The following is a 27,896-nucleotide window of genomic DNA, read 5'->3' as shown; positions in this document are numbered from 1 at the left end:
AACTATTTTCTTTAAAGGCTTAAAATGTCTGAAAAAGGTATTGATAATTGTGATAAAGATAATGGTTTAAATATGAAATAAAAAGAAATTGAGTGTTTAAACATCTATTAGACACAATGTCGTGAAAATAGCATAATAAACCAAAAAGTGACAAAGCAGTATATCAAAATAAAATATTCTTTTTCAGTTCTATTCTCTGTATGCAAAAACTTTCTAAGTTTGCCACAAGCCTTGTAATCACCCCTTGTTGGAATTACTATATTCCAAAATGTGTCTTGTACAAATCATCATGCATCTTCCATCAGCCAGTAGAAGAAGAGTATGCTCAAATGATGCATATGACTCCCTCTACACTCCTCTATCAAGTCTTCACTTCTCGTTGAGCAGTGTTCTAGTTTGGACATGTTCTTTTCTTTATTGCTGGGTGTTTGACTTTGTTTTCTTCACAAAGTGGTCCATTTGAAATTTCATTTGATTTGTTTAACAAGTTTTTTGTTTTTTTTGGTGTTTATCAGTTAATTAATGTCACTTTATTTCTGCACTTGAGTTTTGTAAAGTTTACCTTATCATTTTGGAATTTACAATAGCAGCTAGTGTTTTCCACAAGCCTCAAGTGCAATCAACCCAACAATGGCATGCATCAGGAGGGCACATGTTACAGGGTCCAACCTTTCTCACCTGGACTTTGCTACAGCTCTCACTGAAACTGCTGAGCCTTTTTCCACTTCTAGAATTTGTCAATCATTCTTTTCCCAAATTGGAAATTTTCCTAGGCCTCATTTGATCTTGGAATTTCTATTTAAGGTTTGTGTTGCTTTATTATTGTTGCCTATTTCTTTTATTTCACCTCAACCTCTATTTTACACAGACTATTTTCCTGTTTTTAGTTTTTCTGCAAAGAGATTAGCATGTTGGGTTCCAAAGGGCTTCTGATCCATTCTTATCATTGGGTAGAATATATATATTTTTTTATCATTAGTTGTTTGTTTTCTAACCCTTTGGGGGGAGGTGAATCCTGAATATACTTTGCCTTACACATACCCTTCTCTGGCGTCTTTTTTCCTAATATCAGCTCTCAATGGATCTCCACAGATATCCTGAGGAATTTTTGCCAATACTCTTTACTTTCTCTACCTGTAATTATTGTGGTCCTCCATGCTCTGAATTTACTTCCTATTGAACCATGTTCTTAATGCTCCTTATTTCATATTTAATTTATCCCTTAATACAATTTCTTTTTCTCTTGGCCTGTGGACATTACTGGTTTGATTTGTTTACTGTTGATGTTTCACATACCCATTTTCACTGTGGTTTGGTAGTGTTATTTCCCCTTTTCTTTTATTTCCTACCTTCTTTCTCATGTCTTCACACTCATCCATACTCTGATAAACTCTGTGTCGAGTCAGGGACCTCAGGGGTGTGATTTTATTCCTTGGCATTCCTTCTCTCTTATGAATTAAGTCAGTTTGGCCTACTTCTCTCTACTTTTTTCATCTTATACTTTATTCTGTGTTTTCTCCCATCTACTGTCTTCTCACAATTTTTGTACTTCTAATCTTCATCATCTGTTGGAGAATATTTTCCACTCTGACATGTGGACTATACCCACTATATTTGTCACACTGTGCTTTCATCCACATTGGGGTTATGTCTTCCACCTGTGACTGTGCTCCAGACTTCTATGTGCATTTAACTGGGAAGTTTTGTTTATGTTCTTTCTTTTTTATTATATGTGCCTGACCAGGTATTTTTAACTTTGTATCTGCACTATAAGCCATGCAGGCTCATGCTCTATTTTCCATGACTTTGCACGTTCACCATAGAGATGGAATGTTCCACAAGATCATTGAAAGATTATCTACCTCATGATAATTGCTTCATATACATGTTCATTCTGCATTTTACCACTCTTGGACTACAAGGATAAAGTAGAAAAGGGATAGCTGCCCATTTCTGTCATGTCTTGAGTGATTAACACAGTATTTTCTGCTTTTCAGAGTAAGGTTTTGTGGTTACACATTGCACTATCTCTGGAGATGATGCTCTTCTGGATTCTCCAGTGTATTCTCACCCTCCTTCTTTGAATGGAGCGTGAGAATTCTAACAATGTTTCAGTTCCAAGCCACTAGGGTGGTTGACTGTGGAGGCACCTTCTTAATGAGCTTCACAGAAAAAGTTGCAGTTTACACAGTCACAGGAGTTGATCTGTCACCGTACTGGATAACATGATCTTCTTATATTACTTACACATTTGATAAATATTCACAACCACTGGAGTTGATCTGTCACCTCACAAGATGATGTGGTCTCCTTATTCCATTTACAATACTGTGGAGTTGATCCTTCACCAAAATGGTTGACATGACTTCCTGCTATTAATTTACACATACAGTTGAGTTGATCCATCACCTTACTGGTGATCCATACTAACCAAAGTTGATTGTCACAAAAGCAATTCATCCCTTTTGATTGGGAACCCTCATGTTATCTTCATGTGGATGTTGGTTCCAAGTGTTGAAGTGTTGGATTCGAGTGAACCAATCAATACAAGTTCTTGCACAAGTTGAATCCACCCTTTCGATACTAGATGGCCAGTCTTGGATTGCTCTGGGGTGTTGCTTATGTAGTACCCAGTAATTAGAATGTCTTATTCCCTAATTACTGGGTTGGAGGAGGAGATGGTACGATCTTCATCCTACATTTGCTTTGGTGTTGGTACTCCATAGAGGAGGTTTAGGATGTAGTTAACTTCAGTAATGTTTGTTTCAGACATTTTTTACTTCAATGCAAGTTGTATGTCTAAGTTCATAAATAATGTTTTTAAGTTAAGCCTTAAAATTACTTTACGCCTAATGTACTTTTCTCAGTTGATGACAAATACTGACGAACTTGCTCATTAATTTACTGATGCACTGACTCTTACTGGATACTTCATTAACACTTTATCCAACATTTCATTGATTACCTGTATTTATGGTAATATATCCATATCTAGATGTCAGTCAAGGTTGTTAGGTTCTTGAGGTTATTACTGCAAATTTTCTGGGTATTCTATGATTACTTACATGATTTTGATCTTAACTTCATGTGCCTTGTAGCTAAATTCCAAATTTAAACATTGAAAATATAGCTTGAAAAATATTGAAAAAACAATATTTTTCTAAGAACAATAGTATTACTTCAGTTTTCTGTTAAAAATCTACCTTACTCACAGTGAAGTGCTTTGAACATATTTGAATAAATATTCATAATTAACATATTTTAGTTTATGCATACAACTGATTATTTGACTAAGGTTTAGACTGCCATTTGTAAGATATCTACCTGCAGTTTAAAAATTCTCATTTAAAAGGTAGACCTTATTATCGTTAGACAAAAATGTACCATCATCAATTAAGTACAACAACTAACTTGGTAGGTATTTTGGTTTTAAGATCTATAAAGTTGTTTCTCTTTTTCCTTGCTCCACTAATGAGAATGAAAATTTAGTACTAACATCAGAAATTTAAAGCCAAATGGGCTTAAATGGATTTTAATACTAATAAGCATATGACTTTTAGTGGTTTAGGCATAAGAAGGGAGAGGTGTGTAGTTAATTTTTGCTGGTAAGCCAACTGATGTGCTCATTTCAACTCATTGGATAAGCTATAAATGTGAAAAGCAGCGACAAAAAGAAGTAAGTAAAGAGAGCTTCTTGAAGTCAGGTTAAGAAGTACTGTCATGTGGTTCTTTCCAGGGCTGGTATGTCATCTAAATGATTTTATTAAGAACTTTAAAAACTTCTTCAGAAAGTCATTAGTTACATAAGAAAAACTTAATTTTTTTCAGAAATTTTACCCCTAAAGTGTAACCAGAGATAGTTTTTGGTTTCATTCACTGTTGTCCCACTGTATACTAATATAAACTGTAATATAGGATTAAATGCATTTATGTTTTATATAGAATTATTACTCTGACTTGTTACCTTTTCAGTCTCAGCAAGATGTCTTATGAGGTGTTTCTCTTATTTTAATAAGTAATAGGTTTCTTCCTTTTAATGGGAAAGCAATCATAGCAAATTAAAAGACAAAAATTAAACCATTGTATGTGACGTAGTTATGGGAGTTCTCGACACCAAGCTGTACAATTATGGTGGAAGGCAGATTTGGAAATTGAAATGAATTACGCATCGGTATTATCTTGAGGATTAAAAATGTATTCTAATGATGGCTGTTATGGGTACTAAAACTTGAGAACTATTTTACTGTTAAAATTAACCTAATTTAGAGAGTTTAAAAGAAACTTTGAAAAATTTGGATTAGAATATTTATTTTATTTGTGATCAGAAGGATAAGTTGAAATGTGTAGATAATATGATAATTAAAAATTATAGTATTTATACATAGTTTTTAAAGTGACCAATTTGATGTTTCTTTAGATATTTACATTTATTGTCCAAGATGAATTAAAGTAGTTACTAAATGAAAAGAATAATGATTATTGGACTTACAACAAAGTTATCCAGAGACTGTTTTGCACAAAACAATAATCCCTCACAGCTCTAAATATAAAGGAATAGGTTTTACTATTATTTACAAACATAATCCTTCACAGAAATATGGTTTTATGGGTATTTAATTGTCTTACTGAAATTACTGTGAAAAAATGACTTTGATATTTTCCATAAGAATAAGAACCTAAATCCTAAGACAATCTAACCATTTTAGGATAATTTTATTATAACAGTTATTCACAGTAAGAAAAAGAAGTAATCTTCAACAACAACAAAAAACAAAAAAAAAAAACTTTTGAATCTTAGCATCCCATGGGAGAAGTGAAATTGAGAAGGTACTTGCCCCTTTAATAATTGTGCTTGTACCAATGAACACAACACATAAGAAGCTATTTTTTTACAAAATGATTTTTTGCATAATTTGTGTAAAATTGTTAATTCATTCTGTTTCCTGTTAACCCTGTTGTGTTGGGTGAAGGGTTATATCATATCACATTTGTTAACATGTATTCAAAGGTTTATTGAACCACTATTTCATGAATGTGTATCAATAAGTTTGATATCAAATTGTAGATTATAAATCAAATTTTAGTATGATTCACTAGTTAATTTCTTAATATAAATATAAAAAAAGACTTTCTAAATATCAATATTTGTGTGTTGCATGGGATGTTGTATGCAGCATTGATTCAGATTATATGTTTGTGATGTCCAAATACAAAGTCTATAGTTTCTTATGAATAATGACTTCAAATTATTAATATTGAGAAGCTAGAATATCAAATAACAACTTTCTGTCTTTTATATTTGCTGAGATATCACTCATACCAAATCAAAATGTTCCCTTACTCATACTTCTATCTGTTACTTGTGAATAATCAATCAAAAGCTCAAAATGTTACCCTCATGGCTTTCTCAGTAATTTTTAAGTACCATATGATATCGTTCTTTCAATATAATTTTTCAAATTGGTAAGTTGGGTCTTTAGTCTGCTTAAAATTTCATATATATTTTATACCTTAGTACAGCTTAGTTACTAAGCTTGATAAGTTGTAGTGGAATTTTGTAGTATTGATGTAGTAATTTATGATTATTTTTAGTTATTTTAAATGTACATTTAAAACCTTTAAAAAATTATTTCATTTCACATTTTCCTTGTGCAAAATTTCTTAAAGCTCAGCAACCTGTAGTAAGCAGTGAATGAGTAAAAAGGTCATAACTAGAAGATATAATTGTTTGCTTATTTCTTTCTTTTCTTTTCCTTGCTTAAAGAAAAATAAATTTAAGAATTGATTTGTAAATAATAAATATGTATATGCATATATAAAGCATTAAAACTGAAATGTGACTGAATCTTACAAAATACTAGTCCATTGAAACATAGCTAAAACAGGTCTCTTTGTAAAGGTCAGTTTTATTTTTTTGGATACTGTAACATGAGTACATGTGTGCTCCATTATTGCAACTTCTGTAATGTCAGTCAGCTATGGCTAAAAGGTCAGTTGGTATCAATATATGTATATAAATTTATGATGTTATGACATTTAAGCTATTAAGATTAAATATTTGTTTTTGAGTAACAAGTTGAAGTAATTCTAGAACAACAATAAAAAGAAATATATTTATTTCCAAATTTTGTGTAGTGGTTATGAAATTGATCAAATGGACCAACCCCATACAGAGTTTGGCTACAGAAAATAATAGACAAAAAAATATTTTTTTCTTAAAGAGCACTTGATAATTGTCTGAATGTTATAAAGATTTTACATGTGAAATTTGAAAGTGTTCTGATGCATAAAAGTACTTTTAATTTTAGAATCAAAATCACTTTGCATGTTTGATAGTCAACATTCTGAAAGAAAACAAAAATTAGGAGAAATTCTGTTAATTAAAAAAATCACAGGGAAGGTTCTGGGTTCTAAACATCCACCTACATGTTTGCCATGTGGGGCAACCTGTGAAGGGGAGGAGAGGATCCTGGTGGATGAGGGGGTCCAACCCTAACTCATCCACTGTGGCCTTAAATTCCTGTGGATGGGTAGCCTTGGGGTGGCCCCCCTTGGGTCAGTTGGTTGGTCCACTTGGACAAGGGTCAACCAAGTACCAGTGTTGGATGTTCTTAACAGGTGTTGTGGACATTATATTTGATGCTGGTGTTTGGGTATGGTGCTCATGAAACCCTGACATTGCTGCAGTGTCTTTGCTTGACATTGTAATGCATCTTTTCGCAGGACTCCATGGTGGGTGGGGTCAGTGGGCTCCAAAATTTCTCTTTTTTTTTATTATGGATCCTCCAAATAAAAATTTAAATTAAATAGTGAAAGAACGGTCCATAGGTAAATGAATACGTCTTGAAGATTCTGAGCAGCAATCTTCAACATCTGTACCACCTGTTGTACCTCATTTTCTTATATTGCACTCACATTTGGACAAACCTTTAGGGCAAATGTCTCCCTTTTTCATTCAGTAGGGATGGGAGGGACTTGCTAGCTCTCCAACGTCAGTAAAAAGCTTCAATCTAGTAACATATTGGTGGAAACATTCACATCTCAACACAGTGAACTCCTGTTGCATTGAAAGGCAATTGGGGCTACACCTTATGTGACTTTGAATTCATCACAAGGAGTTATTGTTAAGAGGGATTTGAAGAACATCCCAGAGTCTGAGATTCTCGCTGGTTTCTCCACCCAAGGAGTTTCTGCAGTGAGGTGTATCTCCAGTTGCAAAGAAGGAATTATGGTGCCGACCAATGTCTTTATTCTGATATTTACGTCACCACATCCTCCTGCCACCATCAAAGCAAGTTATCTTAATTGCAGAGTACAGCCACAAATTCCAAACCCTCTCCAATGTGTCCATTGTCAATGGTTTGGTCACTCGAAGATGTCATGTTGCGGTTCCATGACGTGTGCTCGTTGCAGTGACAAGGACCATGATGCCTGAGAGTGTGAAACGGACCTTCATTGCATCAATTGCAATGGCTCTCACCTGTCCTACTTATGATCTTGCCTTAAATAGTTGGAAGAAAAAGAGGTGCAGCATTTGATAACGATTCATAACATTACCTATCCTGAGGCTAGAAAATTGCTGTCCACCACCTCACCTTGGATGTATGCTGCTGCACTTCGTTCCACAGCTATTGTGGGAGTGCAGACAGATATCTCTGTGTTTTCTAAAAAATCATTCTCCAAACAAATGAAAAGTCTTTTTTTATCCACGGTTAAAAACGTTGATGAATCAACTTCAACACCTATCTCTGTCCCTTATATACATTCCACCAAACCCCAAAATCTGCATCCTTTGGTTCCAGGTACAGGCATTTCCTCATATTCATCTTCCTCTCTCACCCCAAGATGCAAAACAATCATTCGTTTACATCCTCAGTTTCTGGAATCCCCTTGCACAGACCTGCCCAATTGACCCAGGACAGGATTCATGGAGGTCGCTAGACCTCCCTCCAATGAGGAAAGTAAGGAAAAAAGATGTGGTCATAAAAGGAAGGGTTCTCTGCCCAATTAGCATACACATAAATAAAAATGGCCACACTGATACAATGGAACTGTTGAGGTTTATGTCCTAATCTGGATGACATCAAAACACTGAATGCTTCCTACCATCCTTATAAGAAACATTTCTGAAACCTGCCAATACAGTTACCTTTCAACAGTTTTCTTTATACAGAAATGACATGCTGTGTGATCGAAAAGTGCATGGAGGGGTGGCACTGTTGGTTGATCAGCATGTGGAGGCCGTAGCCATCGTATTTTCTTGGGTTGTACCATCACTGGTTGTTGTCTTTATCTGTCACCTGGAGAGACATATGATCAGTCAGACCTTGATGTTCTCATTGAACAGTTGCTGTTTCCCTTTTTAGTCCTGGGGGACTTTAATGGTCATCATCCGCTCTGGGGAAGTGCTGATATTGATAGGAGGGGTCGCTCTGTGGAGTGCATGCTTTCTGATCACAATCTTTCTCTTTTCAGTACTGGTTCTTCTACTTATTTCCATGCACCTAGTCAGTCCTTTACTGCTATTGATCTCTCAAGTTGCTCCCCTTCATTATTCTCCCATTTTGCATGGAGGGTTGATAATAATCCACGAGGCAGTGATAATTTTTCTATAATCTTGAGAGAGACTGGCCATGGTTGATGCCACCTGACCTGCATGCCCTGGTGGACGCTGGATCAAGCATATTGGCCCATTTTCACTGTTATCACAAAACTTGATCCTGTCATTGTCTGTAAGCCATTAATTAGACGAGTGTGTGGCAGCAGTAACTGACTGCATTATACAAGCAGCTGCTCAATGTATTCCTAAAGCCTCAACACGTTTTACACTGTATCCTTGTCCATGGTGGAATCCTGCCTGCCACATGGCACAGAAGGCACAAAAACGAGCCTAGGATACTTTATGTAGATATCCCACACTCTCAAACTGCATAGCTTTCAAGCGAGCCTGTGCACATACTCGGTGGGTCAAAGCCAGAAGGAATCTTGGATTAAGTTCACAACTAGCATATCCTCTACCACCAGTTCCAAAGTCATTTAGGATAAGATTCGAAAGCTCAGTGGGCAATATCGCTCTGTCCCCATCTTGATCGTGCTCTCTGATGGCCAGGAAGTAACTGATACCCAGAGCATTGCTGATACTCTCAATGAAATCTTTAGCCAGGTATCTATCACTTCTGCTTCTTCTTCCACCTTCTTAGCCATCAAGACTGGGGCAGAGCGATCACCTCTTTCCTTTTGTGCTGATTGTCTCCATGACTATAATCATCCCTTTACATTGGTGGAACTCAAACTGGCCCTTCATTGGTCTGGCAGTACATCGGTTGGACCTGATGATATACACTGTGAGATGCTGTGCCATTTATCTCTTGCTTCTCTTGCTATCCTTCTGGTTGTTTTTAACCAGATCTAGCAGGTGAATGCTTTTCCTGATAACTGGCACCAGGCTATTATCCTCCCTTTCTCCATTCCTGGGAAGGATCCCAAGATTTTTTCAAACTATCGTCCAATTGCCTTGATGAGCTGTCTCTGTAAGACTTTAGAGAGGATGGTTAATTCTCGTCTTGTTTGGTTCCTCGAATTAAACAACTTCCTCTCACCCACCCAATGTGGGTTCCAATGATAGCACTACACCATGGACCACCTAAATTTACTTGAATCAGAGAAGCTTTTTTCAAATGACATCTTGTATCAATATTCTTTATCATTGAGAATTCTTATGATACAACATGGAAGTATGGAATTTTGCAAGACCTCCATTTATATGGGTTAGATGGTCATTTCCCCATTTTTATTAATTTTTTAATGGACGGGAGATTCCGAGTTTGTGTGGGTTTGACACTTTCCCATTCCTTTCTACATGAACTTGGAGTCCCTCAGGACTGTGTTTTGAGTGTCACACTTTTCAGTATAAAAATTAATGCCATCACTGTACAACTCCCTCTCACCACCATTGCAAATGGGCTCTATGTCGAAGACTTTCACATCTCATGTCAGTTGTTGAACATGAGGTGTATTGAGCAGCAGCTACTGACTGCCCTCAATTGTTTACTGAAGTGGACCACAGCAAATGGCTTTACCTTCTTTCTCTCTAAAACCGTTTGCATGCACTTATGCTGTCGACGGGGTATTCACCCTGATCCTTAACTTCGTACCAGTAAAGTTGTGGTGCCTCTGATCTCTGAGACTAAGTTCTTGGGGCTTATCTTTAACCATAAGCCAACCTTTATACCACACATCAAGCAGCTACGGGTCAAATGTACGAGAGCACTGAACATCCTCCATGTCCTCTCATCCACCACTTGGGGATCGGATTGAAGTTCTATGCTACATATATATCCTGCTCTTATTTGGACGAAACTCAACTATGGATCACTGGTCAGCCCATCCCACCATGTCTTCTTACAGTCCCCAATTGTGACCTATCTATGAGTTATCTGAGAAAAGTATCCACTCCTGATTGGAAATACTGTTTGCTATTTGCTGAACATCTTCTGAACCATCCTTCCATTACTATTTGTACAGATGGTTTGAATTCAGGTGACTGTGTGGGCTCTGACATGGTTTGTTGTGGTTCGGTGGTTGCATGCAGAATACCCTCTACAGCTTCTGTGTTTACCACTGTACTGTATGCCATTTCTATTGCCCTGGATCACATAGAAGCTGAGCAGTACTCATCTGCACAATTTAAACTGACTCGCTTAGTTCTCTACTGACCCTGGGATCACTTCACATTGATTCACACCCTTTTATTGCCGATATTTATAACTGATTGGCCCATTTCTTTTTAATAACTTCTTTTATCCAGTTTTTCTGGATACCATGCCACGTTGGTATTCATGGGAACAAGCTCGCCGACACTGCAGCTAAGTCTATCTGCTCTGGCACTCTCACCGCTGTGCTTGTCCCATACATGAACTATGGTCCTGTATTCAAGGCTTGGCTCTGTGCCAGCTGGCAGTCGACTTGGAGTGAGCAATTCGAAAAGAAGCTTTTCCAAATAAAACCCAATATTGGATTTTGGCCATCTTGTTCCCGTAAGGATAGGAAAGAGGAAGTTGTTCTAACTAGACTATGCATTGGTCACAGTTTTTATCTCATTGTTTTCTTTTATTTGGAACTGATGCACCAGTGTGTAGTTTTTGTAACACTCAGATCACAATAAGCCACATTTTACTTTCTTGTCATTGTTATGATTCACAACGATGGAACCATTTTAAGCATGTTCTGTCCCAAGGTTTGTCTATAACGTTAGACAGTGTTATCGGTGATGGTGACACTCTTCACCTTGGTAATGTTTTTAGTTTTTTAAAGGCCATTAATCTTTTTAATGCTATTTAAGTTTTTTAATTCTTACGTTATATCTTTTTAATGTGGCTTCCTTTTAAAAATCACAGTTCATCTAGTTCAATTTGAAATTAGAAACTGACCATAACGTTAAGTAACTCGAAACCAGGACTAGAATGGACAACTTCAGATGACTGACAGTGGTTTTTGTACTTACCTATTAGTCTTCCCGGCATGTTATGATTATTACAGTCACGCTACAGAAAGTCCTTTACAACTTGAATTACTGTAGTTTTTGTTTTGTCATTGTAGACTAGATGTAAACATTGTTTTTTTTCTATTTATTAATTTTTTTAACTTTATTTTGTTTTACCTTAATTTCTTTTCAGGAACTTTACTGAATTTACTTTTACCTTTTTACTGGACATTTGGTGTAGATAGCCTAGCTGCTTTGTGCCATTAAACACTAAATCAACCAACCAACCATAGGAAGTAATATTAGAAGTATAATAAGCTTATTACTAATGTTTAACTAATGTTTATCATGTTTTATATCTGAATTTTATTATAATGCATACTTTTACCTCCAGCTTTAGAGAAGACAGTATGTTATAGACACATGTAACATATAAGATACCAGATATATATATATAATGTATTTTATATTTCTTTAGCTTGTATGCAAACAAGTAGATAGAGCAGGTTCCTATATAATATCTATCATATTTTTTATGTTATATATATGTAAAAAAAGGTGGTATGGGTTAAGAAAGTTTTTTTATGCAGAGGAACCGTTTTTACATATATATTTTTCTCTACAAGTGGGTTTTCTCATCACCGCGGATTATTTTTTGTTTTTACAGCATATGTACTTGTGTCTACATTGAAGAGATATTTGCATGCAACATTTAGTGTACCAGAATACCTAGCATGTTTTATACTCATTGTTTGAATTTTTTTGGAAAATTCAGTTTATAGTGAATACAGGTGCCTGTATGCATAACATGTAAAGAACTATCTGTTGTGTTTGATATTTGCTGATAGGTTGTTTTTCACAGAAACATCTAGTATTTAACAAGTACCTGTAAATACAATGTGTAGTGGACCATAACTACAACACATTTGACATCTGATTTTTTTAAAACAATTGCATTGACATGTGTTAACGAAGTTTATTACTTGTTCAGCCTTTGTTAATATGTAACCTACCTTTGAAAGTATTACAAGTTAATTACTTTTACAACTGATTATGAGATGTTTCAGGTGGATAACGTGTTGAGTGCTGTTAAAATACATTATTGCCCTTGGGTAGATTATGAAATGTCTGGAAATTTTATTTTCTTAAATATCTGTGTTATGAATACTATCTTTTGAGATGTATTTAGAATAATACAATTTTTAATTTGTGTACTTTAACAGCATAAAACATTTTACTTTTGCATATGATAAACATACACTTTTACGTGTAAATGGAAAAGGAAATACTGAATATATGAAACCATCTGAATAGTAATGTTGCATGAACATGTTAATTATCATTTATAAATCTTTAGTTTGCAGGTAAAGAATATCAGGAAGCACTAGCCACTCTTGATGTTGCAGAAGTAAACAGTACAGGACCAAACACAAGAGGCCAAGAACCACAAGGCAAATCAATTGTAATGGGAGATAAGACTACAGTTAAAGCTTTCAGTTTTAAAATGCATTTCATCATTTAGCTAAGAAATATGAAAAATTAGTGGATGGAACACATTTGTTTGAACTTAAGTGATTAGCTGGTTATTCTTAGGTGATAGATTGCAGGATATTTTTGATGCAACTTAGTTGAATGGATGGCAACTGCCTGTTGTAGAAACTCAAACATATATAGTACACATTATATCCTGTCTAACAGGAATTAGTTGTGTTTGGAGTGGTGACTGATATCTACTGGAAGTGTACTATACTGTTTAGATTAGGAATATGTATATTTGTATGTTCAGCTGGTAGCATATAAATCCAAATCATAAAACATATGAACAAAGCCAAACATGGTCATTTGTTCCAACTTCATAATGATGTTGAAATTCTCAATAATAAAACAAATATTAAACTATTGGAAAATAAATGAAGCTTTACTAATTAAACAGTTTCAACTGAAAATTAATAAATATTGTGGCATATAATGGCATTTTTTCTAACCTGCTTTTAAGATGACTTTATAATATAAGACCAGTCAGTGCTTTCAAAAGGTGAATTTATTTTTTGTCAGGGACAATTGGGGATTGCCTGAGATAACGTGGGTACTTTCCTTGTTTCAAAACGTTTTGGGAAAGTTGATTTGTGCAGACCATTTTTTGCTCTATTTTTAATTATTTGCCCCAATTTATTGTGTTGCAATTGGTGCTTACTAGATAACATTGGAAATGCTCTTTATGGTGATATCTATTGAAGTTTTTCTACATTATGTATTATAAACTTTACTGTAATTTTACTGAAATAGTATATGTATATCACTTATAAATTCAGATATGTAGCGTTTATTTAGTCAGTGTATTTTATGCAGAAATATATTAATAATTCATAATTGTTTTTCATTAATATATATAAGCTTTCAAAAATCCTGACATGGGGTGGAGGGGTTAAACAGAGGTTAGAAAAGATGTTACTGTATCATACTGAAATATTTATTAATTTCTGGTTGAAATTGTTTAATTAATAATACTTCCTTTATTCTCCAAATATGTGGCTATTTTTCTCTCCTGAGAATTTCAACTTGATGAAGCTGGAACAAATGACTGTGTTTATATTATGCTTATGTTAATGTTTTACAAATTAGGTTTGTACTGCTAGCGAAACATGCAAATATGCATATTGCTAACCTAATTAGCATATATCACTTCAAGTGCAACTAATTCCTGTTTTACAGGGTATAATGTGTGCTATTTTTATTATTCCAGACATATTATATTTTGTTTATTAGATTATTTATTTACCTATCATTCTCATCCAAGAATAATCAGCTAATCACTGGTAAGTTCAAACAGTCAAGTGCCTGGCATGACCAGGTGGTTAAGGTACTCGACTTGTAATCTGAGGGTCGTGGGTTTGAATCCTCATCACACCAAATACGCTTACCCTTTCAGTGATGGTCAGTCCTACTATTTGTTGGTAAAAAGAGCAGCCCAAGAGTTGGCAGTGGGTGGTGCTGACTAGCTGCCTTCCCTTTTGTCTTACACTGCTAAATTAGGAATTGCTAGCACAGATACCCCTTGTGTAGCCTTGCATAAAAATTCAAAAAAACAAAAATAAACAATCAAATACCAATGTGCCCATCTGTTAGTTTTTTTTTCTTCAATTACAAGTTTACTCATTATGATTGATGTACTTAATAAAGTCAGATTAACTGAGTGAAACGTTGTAATCATAGAAATAACTCGCTTATCGAATTATAAATAATCTGCAAGACTATTAATCAGTTAAAGAAACTTTTACTTTCTTTAAATGTTTTTAGAAATGGAAATAATAATCTGACACATGAAAGAGATGAATAGCTATATATAATTTTTGTAATGTACTTTTATTATGAATCTTGTTTTTTTTCACTTGAAGGAATTGTTATATTTGTAGATGATAAACTAAAAATTTCTGTTTGCTAAAAGTATACTGTACTTTAAAAATATATATGTGAAAACAGCTAGTTTAGGTTGAGAAAATTTTATGTAGAGGAGCAAACAACATTTCGACCTTCTTTGGTCATCGTTAAGTTCACATGTGCTGGTACAGATATGTAGACGACACGATTGCGGGATTCATATCTACAGAACACACACTTAATTTTTCCAATTACATTAACTCTACATATCCCAACATTAACTTCACATGTGAACAGGAAGAAAGTAATCAAAAATCATTTCTTAACCTCAAAATTACAAGAACTGATACACAATTTAAAACAGAAATCCCCCAAAAGATCACCCCTACTGGACTATATATATGTTCCTTGTTACTCAGCATATGAAACAAAACAAAAACTCAACATACTAAGAAACCAAATAAACACAGCCATAAAACTATGGTCGAAAGATGAAATTAACAACGAATTAGACAAAATAAAACAATTCTTCATCAACATCAATAAGTTTCCTCCACAAACCATAGAAAACATTATACACACACACCTAGACAAAAAGCAAAATCAACTAACAAAAGTAAATATATCCCACGAATGAAAAAATCACGAAACCATATACTGCTGCATACCATATATTCCTGACATCAGCAGAAAAATAACCAACATTTGGCAAAAACTAGTAACAAAATATGACATTCCAATTAATACCAAATTTATTCAAAAACCATTCATGAAACTAAAGTCTATACTATGTAAAAACTACTCTGACAAACACCACACAAACATTATTTATAAAATACAATGTGATAACTGCCACGACTTCTATATTGGAGAAACAAGTAGAAAAATGGAAACCAGATTCAAAGAACACAAAATGTCACCTTCACACATTTTCAAACACTGCAAATCAAATAAACACAACATAACCATAGAAAATACCCAAATACTAAATAAACAAACAAAATTAAAGAAGCCTTAATTACACAATAACTCAAGCCCAAAATAAACCAATACAAAGGAAAACCTTTATAGCTATATTAATAAATATAATCAAAGATCTAAGCACGCCCTTTACATTCCTACATTCAGTTACACAACCCCTTCAAACATGTGGTCAGCTATTGGTCAGTTACCTCTTTCTTTCTTTGTGAACCTGACGATGACCAAAGAAGGTGGAAATGTTGTTTGCTTCTCTACATACAAATATTCTCAACCCAAACCAGCCATTTTTACATGTATATTTTTCTATACAGGTGGGTTTTCTCGTCATCACTGCTGAAAATTGTACTTTGCCTAAAATTTGTTTAGTTTTATTTATTCCTAATAGAACAAGTTATTACTAGCTAACAACTATTTGTTTTATCTTTTTTGTAGTGGGAAAGCTCTATCCAGTTTTTGAAAGGACAAATTCATGAAGCAATGGATAACAGAGGACTAGCTGCAGTGTGTTTCAGGGAAGCTCTTCACTTAGATGTATACTGTTACGAAGCTTTTCATTCCCTAATACATCATCAGATGCTTTTGAAAGAAGAAGGTAATGCCAGCCATATTATGTGAAATAGAACTTAAACTTGTAAAATGCTGTATTGACAGATCCAAGCATGCTGAATTTCAACAGTTATTTGAAAGAATCGGCAAAGAAGTAGGTGCTAAAAGTATTACACAGATAATAAAATGAATGCAGTATTGGAGAAAAAGATGTGATCACAAGTCAAAATCATCATTCATAATCACTCTGATTTTTACTTAGCATGGTGATGCCTATTTTCACTTTTAAGTGTAAATGACTGTTGCAGTTGAGAGAAAGTGTAAGGTTAAGAATAATGATAATGCCATGTTATTGAGGTCATACCAAACTCCTAGTATAGTATTCCGTAATTATTAATTATTTAAACAATGATCATTTACATATAGAAATGGGTACACTGCTCTCTCATTTTAAATACAAGTCTGTATGACCCCTTAAAATGAGCAGAAGCTCACTCTGAGAGGGCATAGCACAGAAATGGGACAAAACAAGTACAAGTCCTATGGAACAGTTGTGATATGCAATTATTGTGTCAGATAGAAGATTAACACAGCCAAGAGGTCAGCCAAGAAAAGACAGTTGGCTAGTGTAAGTAAGGTATAAAGATATCAACTCAGAATTACTTTGCTTATTGTGGACCTGGACCATCAACAAAGTATTCAGTTCTAGACCATATAGAAGACTCAGTATAATTTGTAAATTTCTAATACTCTTGTATATAAACTAATATTTTTAATAACTATTTGCAATAATTATTATAAATTTTATTTTTGTTTGTATATTAAAATACATTTGTGTTAAGAAAAAAGTTTTACGTTTCAAGCTTGTTGGCAAGTATCATAAATTTAATACATATTAACATTTCATTAACTTTTTAAATTAAAATTAGAATTTCCACTTGCTTGAAATCATAATTCATAATGTATGTAACATAAAGTGAAGAATCGACTGAGATAAATCATATTACGTAGCAGGAGGCATCTGATCAAAGATGTAGCACAAGTAGTACATCTCGTACATTTTTTTGGAGCTAAAATAGTAGCCAAGCCGATTTGATCATGTACCCTTTATCAAACAATAAATGTGATTCTTTAGTTGTTAGTTCATATGGTTCACAACATATATCTTTGGGCAAACAATTATAACTACCTTTACTCATTATAATGAAAGCATGCACATCATTCAATGGTCTCATCTAATGGTATATTAGTAAATTGTGATCATATCAGACTTAGCATTTATGATCAAAATTTAACTCTACTGATATTGATAAACTCAGAATTGTTTTTAAAAGTGTATTAATTAAGTGCGAATATTTTTAAACCATTTCTCACAGATTATGCTAGTTTATGGCTACAACATCTGATATAAAAAATATGATAGGACTCATGACACATTTTACTTTAATGTATTTTTGATAATCTATAACCTGTGTGTGTGAAACAGTTAATCTTATTTCTTTATATCATTGTTCTTTTTTTTTTTACTTCTCTGTTTTAACTTCAGTAGATTTTTACTCAGCTTATTTTTTATGTTATTTGGTTCATTTTCTGTAATCTACAATTTTGAAATATCTTTTATAATTTTAAGAATCTTATTATTCTAATCTTTGGCTAACAACCTAATTCCATTTATCATGCTTAGTGAATACAATATCTTTGTTTATGCTAAGCATTTTTTAATGCTTGTATTTCTGGTGAACTGGTATTCTATGGAAAAAGGTTAAAAGTATGCACCTGTAAACCCAATGACCTAGCAAAATATATATAGACATATACCACTAGAAAATGGATTTTTGATACCTATGGTGGGCAGAACAAAAAATACTATTTGCACTTAACAAGAAATTCCATTCAAACTTATAAAAGAAATATCTGTGCATACATTATCAAAGTTTATTTGTGCTGATGAATTAATTGGATAAATCTTGAAGTATTTTTTAACAAAAGCTCATATCCAAGAAGATAGTCATAAAACTCCAATTTTTTAGGGGTAGGAGCAGATCTTAAGGCAATGAATTCTTTTCTATGTCAATTAGAAATCTTAGAGCATAGTTTGATAGGGTTATAATGACATTGTGAGGATTTCCTGAAAACAGTTTACTTATTTCATTTTTCTTTAAATTTAAATATTTTTTATGTCAGTCATATTTTCAACAGTTTAACCTTGTTATTTTATATAATTTTATTAGTTAGAGAGAAAAACTTTAACCCTATTTTTAATAGTAATTTTATTTTACCTAATAATTTTTTCTTTATAACCTTTTTTATGTTTAACATTAGTTTCCAAAAATACTTTTTTATTAGGTTTCTTTTCACTATTTAATTTACAGTTATTTATCATAACAAAGGATATTTTCACATTTCCAAAATCCATTTAGCACTCTCTCAGCCTCTCTACTGTATCTGTAAAACATTTGAAGACTGATCATATGACAACAAGCAATGCCTAATTAATAAATATTTATCTTTAGAATCATTTTAAACTGAGGTGTTACAGTTGAATATGTGGAAAGATCATTTTGTAAAAGTTGACAGTTATGAAGTTGTGCATCAGCATATGAGTAAAGCAGGCATGCATTAAAATATGTTCTATGACAATACAGTAGCAAAATAAAATTTCGAATCTGGTGACCAGATTTTAGTGTGATGCTTGTTTGCAGCTTCTAAACAACTCTGTTCTGGCTAGACTAGTTCATATCCAGGGTTTTCACTAGGTTCCCACAACTAAGGGTCCCATGAGCTCAAAAAGAAAAGAAGTCACTTTTTGTCAATGAAAATTTTTTTACAATGTACACTACATGTTCAGTGGAAGAGGACATGTTAATGTTTTGTTTACAATTTCCACTACATGTTGTTACACTTTGATTGCAAAGTAATTTTCATAATAACATTAAAATTCTTTACTCTCACTTTTTATAAAGTCAGTTGATATGACTGACCACATTACCACTGTCAGAAATTAGGAAATAATTATAAACTTCTTCTATTTTCATTCTGAAATGACAGCACGTTATAACAGAAAACTACAATTTTTGTCCTAAATTGCTTAAAGGTTTTATTATTATACATCTGTTTATACTTAAGGTTTATTGCTCATTGAGCCATTATACATGTTACTTGCACCATATAAGTTATAAATAACATGGCAAACATGCAGCTCACATTATAGTATTGAATTACATGATATATGGACTACTTGCAAACATACCTCATAAAAAGTTATTATTATTTATTTTACTCTAGCTGACAAAAGTTTTTATTGTTTTATATTTTAGTTTAATAATATTAAAGATTACAGATGGAAAACAACAAATTTTTCTCTCTCTCAGCTGTCGATGAAACTTTACTTTTTAATTTTTCTTTAATTAAATAGTCCACCAAAAGACACAGAGTAATAACATGCAAAAAAGGAAACTGTTTGTTAGCTATCACAATTTTTTTGCTTTCTGTGTGACAAAAGCTGTTAAAAGTTCAGCTGTGGTCTTTGATTTGTTTTGCATGGGAATGAAGTTTGAACTGGAAAGAAAGTAAACAGTTCTCTGTACAGCCAACAATGTAACATATGTTAGAGAAAACAATTTGAATTTCTTCTAGTTATATTTATAAATAATTAGTTTTAAATGTCAGAGAGAACTATTGGTAAGTTCTGAAAGAGAGGATGTGACAGGAAGATCAATTTTCAAAAGTATTGCTCTGAGACTAAATAAGATTGGAGGCTATGTAAATTATGCTTTACCTGAGTAATGAAACTTTATAATGAGTGACTTACATTAAAGTTCATACTTGTTGGAGAGGTGGTAAAAAGTTAGAGAAGAGGGAAGACATAAATAATAAACATCATAGTTTTCACACTAGAGGACATTGGGATTTTTAAATGTTTTTTAAAAATAAAAGTAAGAACTTTAAGCTCAAATAATACTAAACTTTGATTTATTGTATATGTTCTAATGCTTGTTTGCTGTTCTATGCAGCATGATGTGTGACCTTTAACTCTAGATGCATATTCAGGTTGTGTTGGGGTGTAACCCACTTAAACATTGTCTTATTTTCTACATTCTACATATAATTGGTACATTCTTTCTGTTTTAACAAAGACTTTTTTCTAATAATTTTCAAGCATAGATTTGTGCTTCTTTTTGACTGACTTTTTACAGGCATTGATAGGGTGCAAATGCACTTTCATGGCTATAACAGAAAAAGTGCTGAAATTCAGAAGCTATTTATACCTATGCTAAAAATTAAATTTAACTAAAATGAGAATGGATATTAAAAAAGGAACTATTATAAGTGAGAGAGTGGAATTGTACTTGTGTAACTCATGAAATTTGGAGAAATCAAGGATGACTGACTGACAGACCAACACTTGGCTTTTATGATTAGGATTGTGACATTTTTTTGATTTTTCATAATAATGTGATTAAATGGCAGTAAAAAGATTACACTTTAAAACAAGGAACTTAATTATATTGAAAAATTAAATTTAGATTAAAGAATAGGCTAACTAGAAGCACCAGAAACTTTCACAACAGCAAAAGCAGTAGGCTGAAATGTTTTCCCAAAGGCCAGTATGTCATTCATATACGTGAAACATTTTTTTCATTTTAATTCTCATAACCTTTTTTGCCTGCTCCCAAAGCATATTCACAATTCAACTTCAAAAATTTAGTTTGAAAAATGTCATGTTAATTATTCAAACAACCTTATACTCAGCAACTGTGTGGAATTGATATTCTACCATTACATTGTCTTTGTTTCATTTATATTTCATGAATAAAATTTCAAAAAATGTTAACTGTCATATTAGTCATATCTAGTTTTGTGAACAGTAAACATTGCACTTTTAGATTTTTGAATTTTTTCACTGACCCGAAGCTTATATTAATTTTCAGAAAAAGGAATAATTGATCTTTAATGCTATGTAGTCAATAATAGAAGTCTTGTCTCAAAATTAGTTGTGTTTCAAAACTCTGAAGTTAGTACTGGACCTGATAGTGTCTTTAAACAAGAGTGAACAGCTAAAGCTGCTATTGCTGTTTGAGCTGAATCACCAAAAAACTTCTTCCATCAGAAATTGATATTCGTTAGACCCATATAGTCCACACAGATTTGCTTAACAGTCTTTTGATAAATTTAACAGCAATTAACTTATCACAGTCACTGGGAGATGTGTTTGGAAATGCTTTCCTGTGCAGTCTTTTTTTTGTCCATTTACATACATGGCCAAGGTCTTATAGATTCTTGCCTTTGAGCTTCGAATGTGGCTTTAAGGATTGCTAAGTTTCTCATGGTCAAATCTGTGAAGAAATTCATTGATAGCTTATCTGCTGCCATGATGTGTACTGCAGTGTGTTTGAGATTCTGTCAGGGTTTGGGAAGGTTGTCATCTTCCAGAGGTCCAAATATGTGTATATCTTGATTGATTCTGGTGCAAAACACTGATGTATTTATATGCATTTTTTAGTCCTTTTCCATTTTGACCTTTGCCATTGTATGTAATGCCACAGTGTCATCAATGTAACTTGGTAAACAGAGGGTGCTATTTGAAAAGAAGACATTAGAAAGTTAAGTTATTACAATATTGTGGATTTTTTTAATATTATTTTGGTTGTATTGTTTTTATTGCTACAAATTAGAATGGAATAACATAAAAATAGCTAGACTTAGTAAGATTGAAGAGTAAAAAATTGATATAAATGTTTATTAGTGTAACATTAGGTTTAGTGTGCATAACAATTCGTAGACTTAGTTGTAATTCAACTTGCAGTAAGATTTTAAGACAAATACATTGTTTTATTTAATAGATACAATCTAAAAATAGTTCATTGTCAAACTTGGTCTTAATGGTATTAACAACAGGCTACTTTTATTTAATCATTGTATTTAATGTTTATTTTAATTCCACAAATAATACAGTGATTGAGACTGATTTGCACTGTTTGTTAAATGTGATAGATGCAATGAATGAGTTTTATTTGGGAACTCTAGACTTCTATGCACTTTTAAGGAAGCTAGAATGTTCAATTTATATATAGAGTTTGCAGCTTGAATAAAAAGTTGGAAGCTATCCTAACTAAAGTTGAGGAAATAGATACAGAGATGAACTGTGAGAAATTGCAGTAGCACTTCAAGAGAAATGCATTTAATTGTAAAGACCCTATTCTATTGAGCAACAGATTTCAGCTCTTGACTTGTGTAGACAAGAAACTGTTGAAAAGAAGGAAAACAAAAGGGATAGAGAAGGATGTGGATTATGAAGTTAGAGAGGCTATAATTTTAGGTAGTTCCTTGAAAGAATAGTAAAGAGGAGTGGCTTTTTATGTAAAGAGTGAGTTATGTCTTGTTGAAATTGAGATAATATATTAAGGAGACTGGATCTATCTGGGTTTCTGTTTGTAGATATCAAGGGAAAAGTTCTTGTTATGAATTTGTTACAGACCATTAGATGGAACTGATGAAATTAGGGGGAAACTTTACAATGAGATTAAGATTTCAGCTGTTAAAGAAGTCATAATCAGGGGTTATTTTAATTTCAGATATATTAATTGGGAATTGCTTAAGTCAAACCATGTGAGAGAGAGATTTCTGGATTTCTTCATTTGATCAAGGATCCTATTGGAATTAATGAGAAGGTGGAAATTGGAGATCATCTAGGTACAAATGATCATTGCTGTATTGGGTTTCATGTTTCATTGCATATGGAAATCTGGAATAATGATATTTTAATTCCAAATTTCAAAAAAGGAACTTTTGAGGGGATGTAACAAGAATCATCTGTTGTAAATTGGGCAGCTCAGTTATTTGGAGACACTGAGTAAATGTGAAAATGTTTTTAAAGAAAAGGATAGCTGCAAGAAAAAAACCAGGTTGTCTCACAATTTTGTATAAGAATTGAAATTAAAGTTACAAAATTTAAATTGACTGATATTATTATTTTATAGAAGATTAAGAAGTTGGTCAGACAACAAATTAGGACATCTAGAAAGATGTGTGAAAAAATGTGGCTGAAAACATAAACATTAAGAGTAAGGATTTTTTGAAGTACTTTAGAGGTAAACAAAATGTTAAGATGGGGATAGGACCCTTTAAGGATGACAAAAGAAGGCAAATATCTGATGATTGTGAAATGGCTAGGTTATTAAATTCTGGTTTTTTCTTTAGTTTTTAGTAATGAACACTTAAGTAGTATTCCTCATCTTGAGCTGCTGATAGATGGAAACAAAGTTAAACAGGACAAATGCATAAATTGTGATCTTGTTAAAATAAAATTGGAAAGTTTTAAAAAAGATAAGTCTCCTTGGCTAGTTAATATTTCCCTGAGGATTTTAAAGGAGGTCAAGGATTGGATATGTAAGCCACTTGCCGAAATTTTTTTTCTGAGTACTTATACAATATACAAGTACCAACAGACTGGATATTAGCTAATGTCATTTTATCTTTTATGGAGGTAATAGAAGTTGTCCCACTAATTGGAACAGTTTTGGAATGTCTAAAAACAATACTTTGCAAAGTCATTTAACAAAGTTTAGAATTTTATTGAATAGTGAACATGATTTCACTAAGGGAAAATCTTGCCTTACAAATCTTTTGACATGCTTTGAAAACGTTGCTGCATATGTAGATGAGGATAAATGTATGGATTTAGTGTGTCCAGATTTTTAGAAAGCATTTGAAAAATTGCATCATAAAAGATGTGTAAAAAATGTGATTTATATAGGTGTGGTGGATAAGTTACTATTTGGGTAGGAGAGTGTCTTGATGGAAGAAAGCAGAGGGTTGTTATAAATATAATTCAGTCAAATTGGATTTATGTTGAAAGTGGTTTACTTCAAGGCTTAGTCTTATGACCATTGCTCTTTTTTGATTTACATTAATGACACATGAAGGAAATGTTAGGTCAATAAATTATTTAAATTAGTTGATAATATCAACTGGTTATTGTTGCTTTACAGAAGGATTTAGATCATTTAGTGAGTTGGGCAAATAAATGGCAGATGGGTTTTAATTATGATAAATGCAAGATATTGCATGTTATCATAATTTGGATGGGAATAATGTTAAGAGTAACATGAAAGAAAGGAATCTTGGTGTAATAGCTGATCAGTGTCTTAAGCCATCCAAGGTGTATGCTGTTGCTAGTGGAAGGGCAAGTAGGATTTTAAGTTGTATCTACAGGAATATTGAATACAAGTTTAAAGAGGTTATAATTTCATAGTACAGGTTAGGCCACATTTGGAATATTGTGTTCAGTTTTGGGCTCCTTAACTTATGAAAGACATTGTCATAAAGGGTTCAGAGAAGTGTTACTAGAATGTAGTACCTGGGATGGGGGGATTGTTATATGAGGAGAGACTGAAATCACTGGAATTGTTTTCCCTTGAAAAAATAAGTTATGAGGGATATGATGGAGTTGTTTAAGATTGTAAAAGAATTTATTATATTGATGCATAAACATTTTGTTCATACTTAAGAACAAGAATTATAGAACTAGGGGACACAAGTATAGATTTGGGCAAAATAGTAGCCATCTTCAACTGAGATTAAGATAATTTTATTTTTCAGATAGGGTAGTTAGTCTTTGGATGTTGTGGAAGCAGTAAATTTGAGTGAGTTTGAAAGAAAACTTGATAGATATATGAATAATAAATTGTTTTATTTTTATTTATTTATTTAATAATTTTTAGTTTGGCTTAGACAACCAAGATGTACCAACAAGTCCCTTGTTGCCCCTAAACATTATATTATTAACTTGATAACTAGGGTGCTCCCTGACTACTTTAATTAGCAGCTGTATCAAGACAAACTCTCTTTCAGTTATCTCTGACTACTTGATTAAAAGATGTTTTCTTTTACTTTCCAGTGATATAAATATTTATGACATAAATCAAGAGAGAAATATTGCAACTATAATAACAACATTTGCAATTATTAAAACTAAAAGATGTCAACAGACAAATCTTCTGTGCACGTGCATTTTAGTGGTAAAAGTCCATTAAATTTTCTCCTTATTTTTTCATCAACATACATATTGGTCAATAGTTAGAGATCATTCTCTCCTTCAGATCTGAAGTAACTTTGTTTCAACACAAGATATGTGCAATAGTTTGAGAGGAAATATTTTATTGACTGATCTGTTGTAAAGAAATTTTAGAGCTCTGCTGATAGATTGATGCTTTGAATTCTTAATATATTTTTGCTAATTGAAGAAACAGTAGGTTGAAAAATCATATTTTTTTGTGGTCTTAATGGAATTTAGAATTTTGAGAAAAATTGAATTCAAAATTAATAAGTTCTTACTGGGTCAGTACAAGTGGCATTCTTCACATTTAAACTTTAAAAACAGATTTCTTACTCTGTCTTATGATCAGTACGAGCTTGACTAAACTTGCTGCAAAAGAAGTTTGAAAGTATATTAATGTTCTTTCTATGTACAGGTCAAAGGTTATGTGTGCTAGTGTTTTAGATAGTTATATACAGAAATTAAGTAATTTCCATTATTATCCACATATGTAATAACATTGGCATCGAGATATAGCTTATAATTCAGATTTTAATATATGTGTTTTAACTTCTTAATTTAAAGGAAAATATTTAAAATCAATGCCAAATATGTTTTTTGTGTGTTATGTGAAATGTCTTTTATTGCTCAGTATGTATTTTATTATGGTAATGTACAATGTCTGTAGTGGATAACAAATTAGAAGCAACCTTCAGACATGTGCAAACTAGAATATGAAATAAGAACCTCAAACATTTTTCATTTACAGAGATAACAATATATTTTTAAATCTAAGAGGGTAGCCTGTGCTTACTACTTGATTCTATTGAAATTTGTTGTCTACTTCTTTTAAGTGCATGTTTATAACTAATAGAAAGAGCAGGTTTCACACTAATGTCTGACAGTTGTGTGTAATTGGCATGAATGGAAAACTTGTGCTGGAAATACAGGAAGTCTTTTAATTAAACTGTTGCTCTGAACAGAAATGAGATTTTTTCAATCTTGCATATAAAACACTTAGGAACCCAGGTAAGATGTAGTGGTTTTATACGTATCAGTAGAGTAACTTGATAATTTTTTGTTTTTCCTAAATTCATACCTGAAACCTACAAAATTTGTTTTTTCCCTTAAGAGAATAAATGAGGTTTACAGCAAGGTTTAATAAGTATGACTTGTGTAGAAATCAGTTGAAAACATTGTAAGTGCTAGAAATCATTGGTTTTTTAACATAGTTTTTATTTATTATACTTGCCTTAAGAAAAATAACTGAAGATTGAGTATTGATGAGTAAATAGTTATATTTATATATGTTCATAAGCACACACCACTAAATTTTGACCTGCTCATAAGGATATCTAATATCCAAATATCTACCAAGTTTATTGGATTGGCCTAGACTTTGCATGAAGCCAGAAAAAATAAACATTTTCTTGCATATTTATTATTTTAGACAATTTTATTGTAACCACTGTACTATAAACAAGTTGATAAATCCTCTACCACTGTATTCTTGGAGCTTGGGTAATGATAAACTCTGTGGGAAAGTTCAGTTAATTGCACTTCACAAACAACCTCATTTACTATCAATTATGGTGTCATGTAAACAGTTTCATGGCAGAAGTGATGTTGTATTGCATCATGATCACCAGGTTTCTACATCAGCTACTAAAAATAAAATAAACATAGCAAATAGATATGAAAAGGCTAGAAGTAGAAACTCTCATAGGAACTATTTTGGAAATTTTTGGTCAATACTAAATAGGGTAGAACAGTACTGCTAACATTATTTTGTACTTTTTAACCTTTAAAGTATTTTTATGGTGGTTGCAAAGTTGGTCAAAATGTTTGATATTTATATAGGAAGTTTAGAGATTATGCCAATGTTGATCATTTTCAGAAGAAAAAAGGTATTTGTAATCTTAACATAAAAACCACTTTGCAGCTGAAGTATTTAATACAAAAATACTTAATTAGTAATTTTATTTTTGTCTACAAAAGACATATAGACTTATAATGTTTACTAAAGGCTTGAAAGGGTTCATGAGGATACACAGAACATGTTAAAAGCTGTAGTATTGAAACTGTCACATGATCAGTTTAATCTACTGCATCAGTGATAAGAGATGAACAATACATCATGGTCATTCAATACAGCTAGTATGATAGGAGATACTACTAATTGTAAAAATATAAAAAAAAAATTCATAAAAACATCAAGAGGTGAGAAATGTCCTGAAACATACACAAATAATAAAATAAACATAATTGTTTATCTGTATTTAGGTGAAGTATAAAGTATATGTAGTTAATAAAATGAGGGAACAACAAACAAATTTTAAAGTGCAAAAGCATCATTTAAGATATTTACAATATATCAATTATCTCACTCAATGGCTCATCATGGCCAGGTGGGTTAAGGCATTTCACTTGTAATCGGAGGGTTGCAGGTTTGAATCTCCGTTGCACCAAACA

At 32.6% G+C, this 27,896-nt stretch overlaps 1 protein-coding gene across 3 annotated transcripts in view; it reads left to right on the top strand.

Moving 5' to 3' along the window:
- The window catches only part of Cdc16 (cell division cycle protein 16), a 149,799-nt gene that overhangs the window by 31,801 nt on the left and 90,102 nt on the right, over nt 1–27,896 (top strand). For all 3 annotated transcript variants that reach the window (XM_076517562.1, XM_076517561.1, XM_076517560.1), the window contains exons 5-6: nt 12,840–12,944; nt 16,274–16,433. In XM_076517562.1, the coding sequence (XP_076373677.1) occupies nt 12,840–12,944; nt 16,274–16,433 (265 nt within the window). The remainder of the gene's footprint in view (nt 1–12,839; nt 12,945–16,273; nt 16,434–27,896) is intronic.

This window comes from Tachypleus tridentatus, chromosome 8 (genome assembly GCF_004210375.1).
Source record: "Tachypleus tridentatus isolate NWPU-2018 chromosome 8, ASM421037v1, whole genome shotgun sequence".
NCBI classification, from domain to species: Eukaryota; Metazoa; Arthropoda; class Merostomata; order Xiphosura; family Limulidae; genus Tachypleus; species Tachypleus tridentatus.
This window is presented reverse-complemented; position numbering and strand designations above follow the sequence as displayed.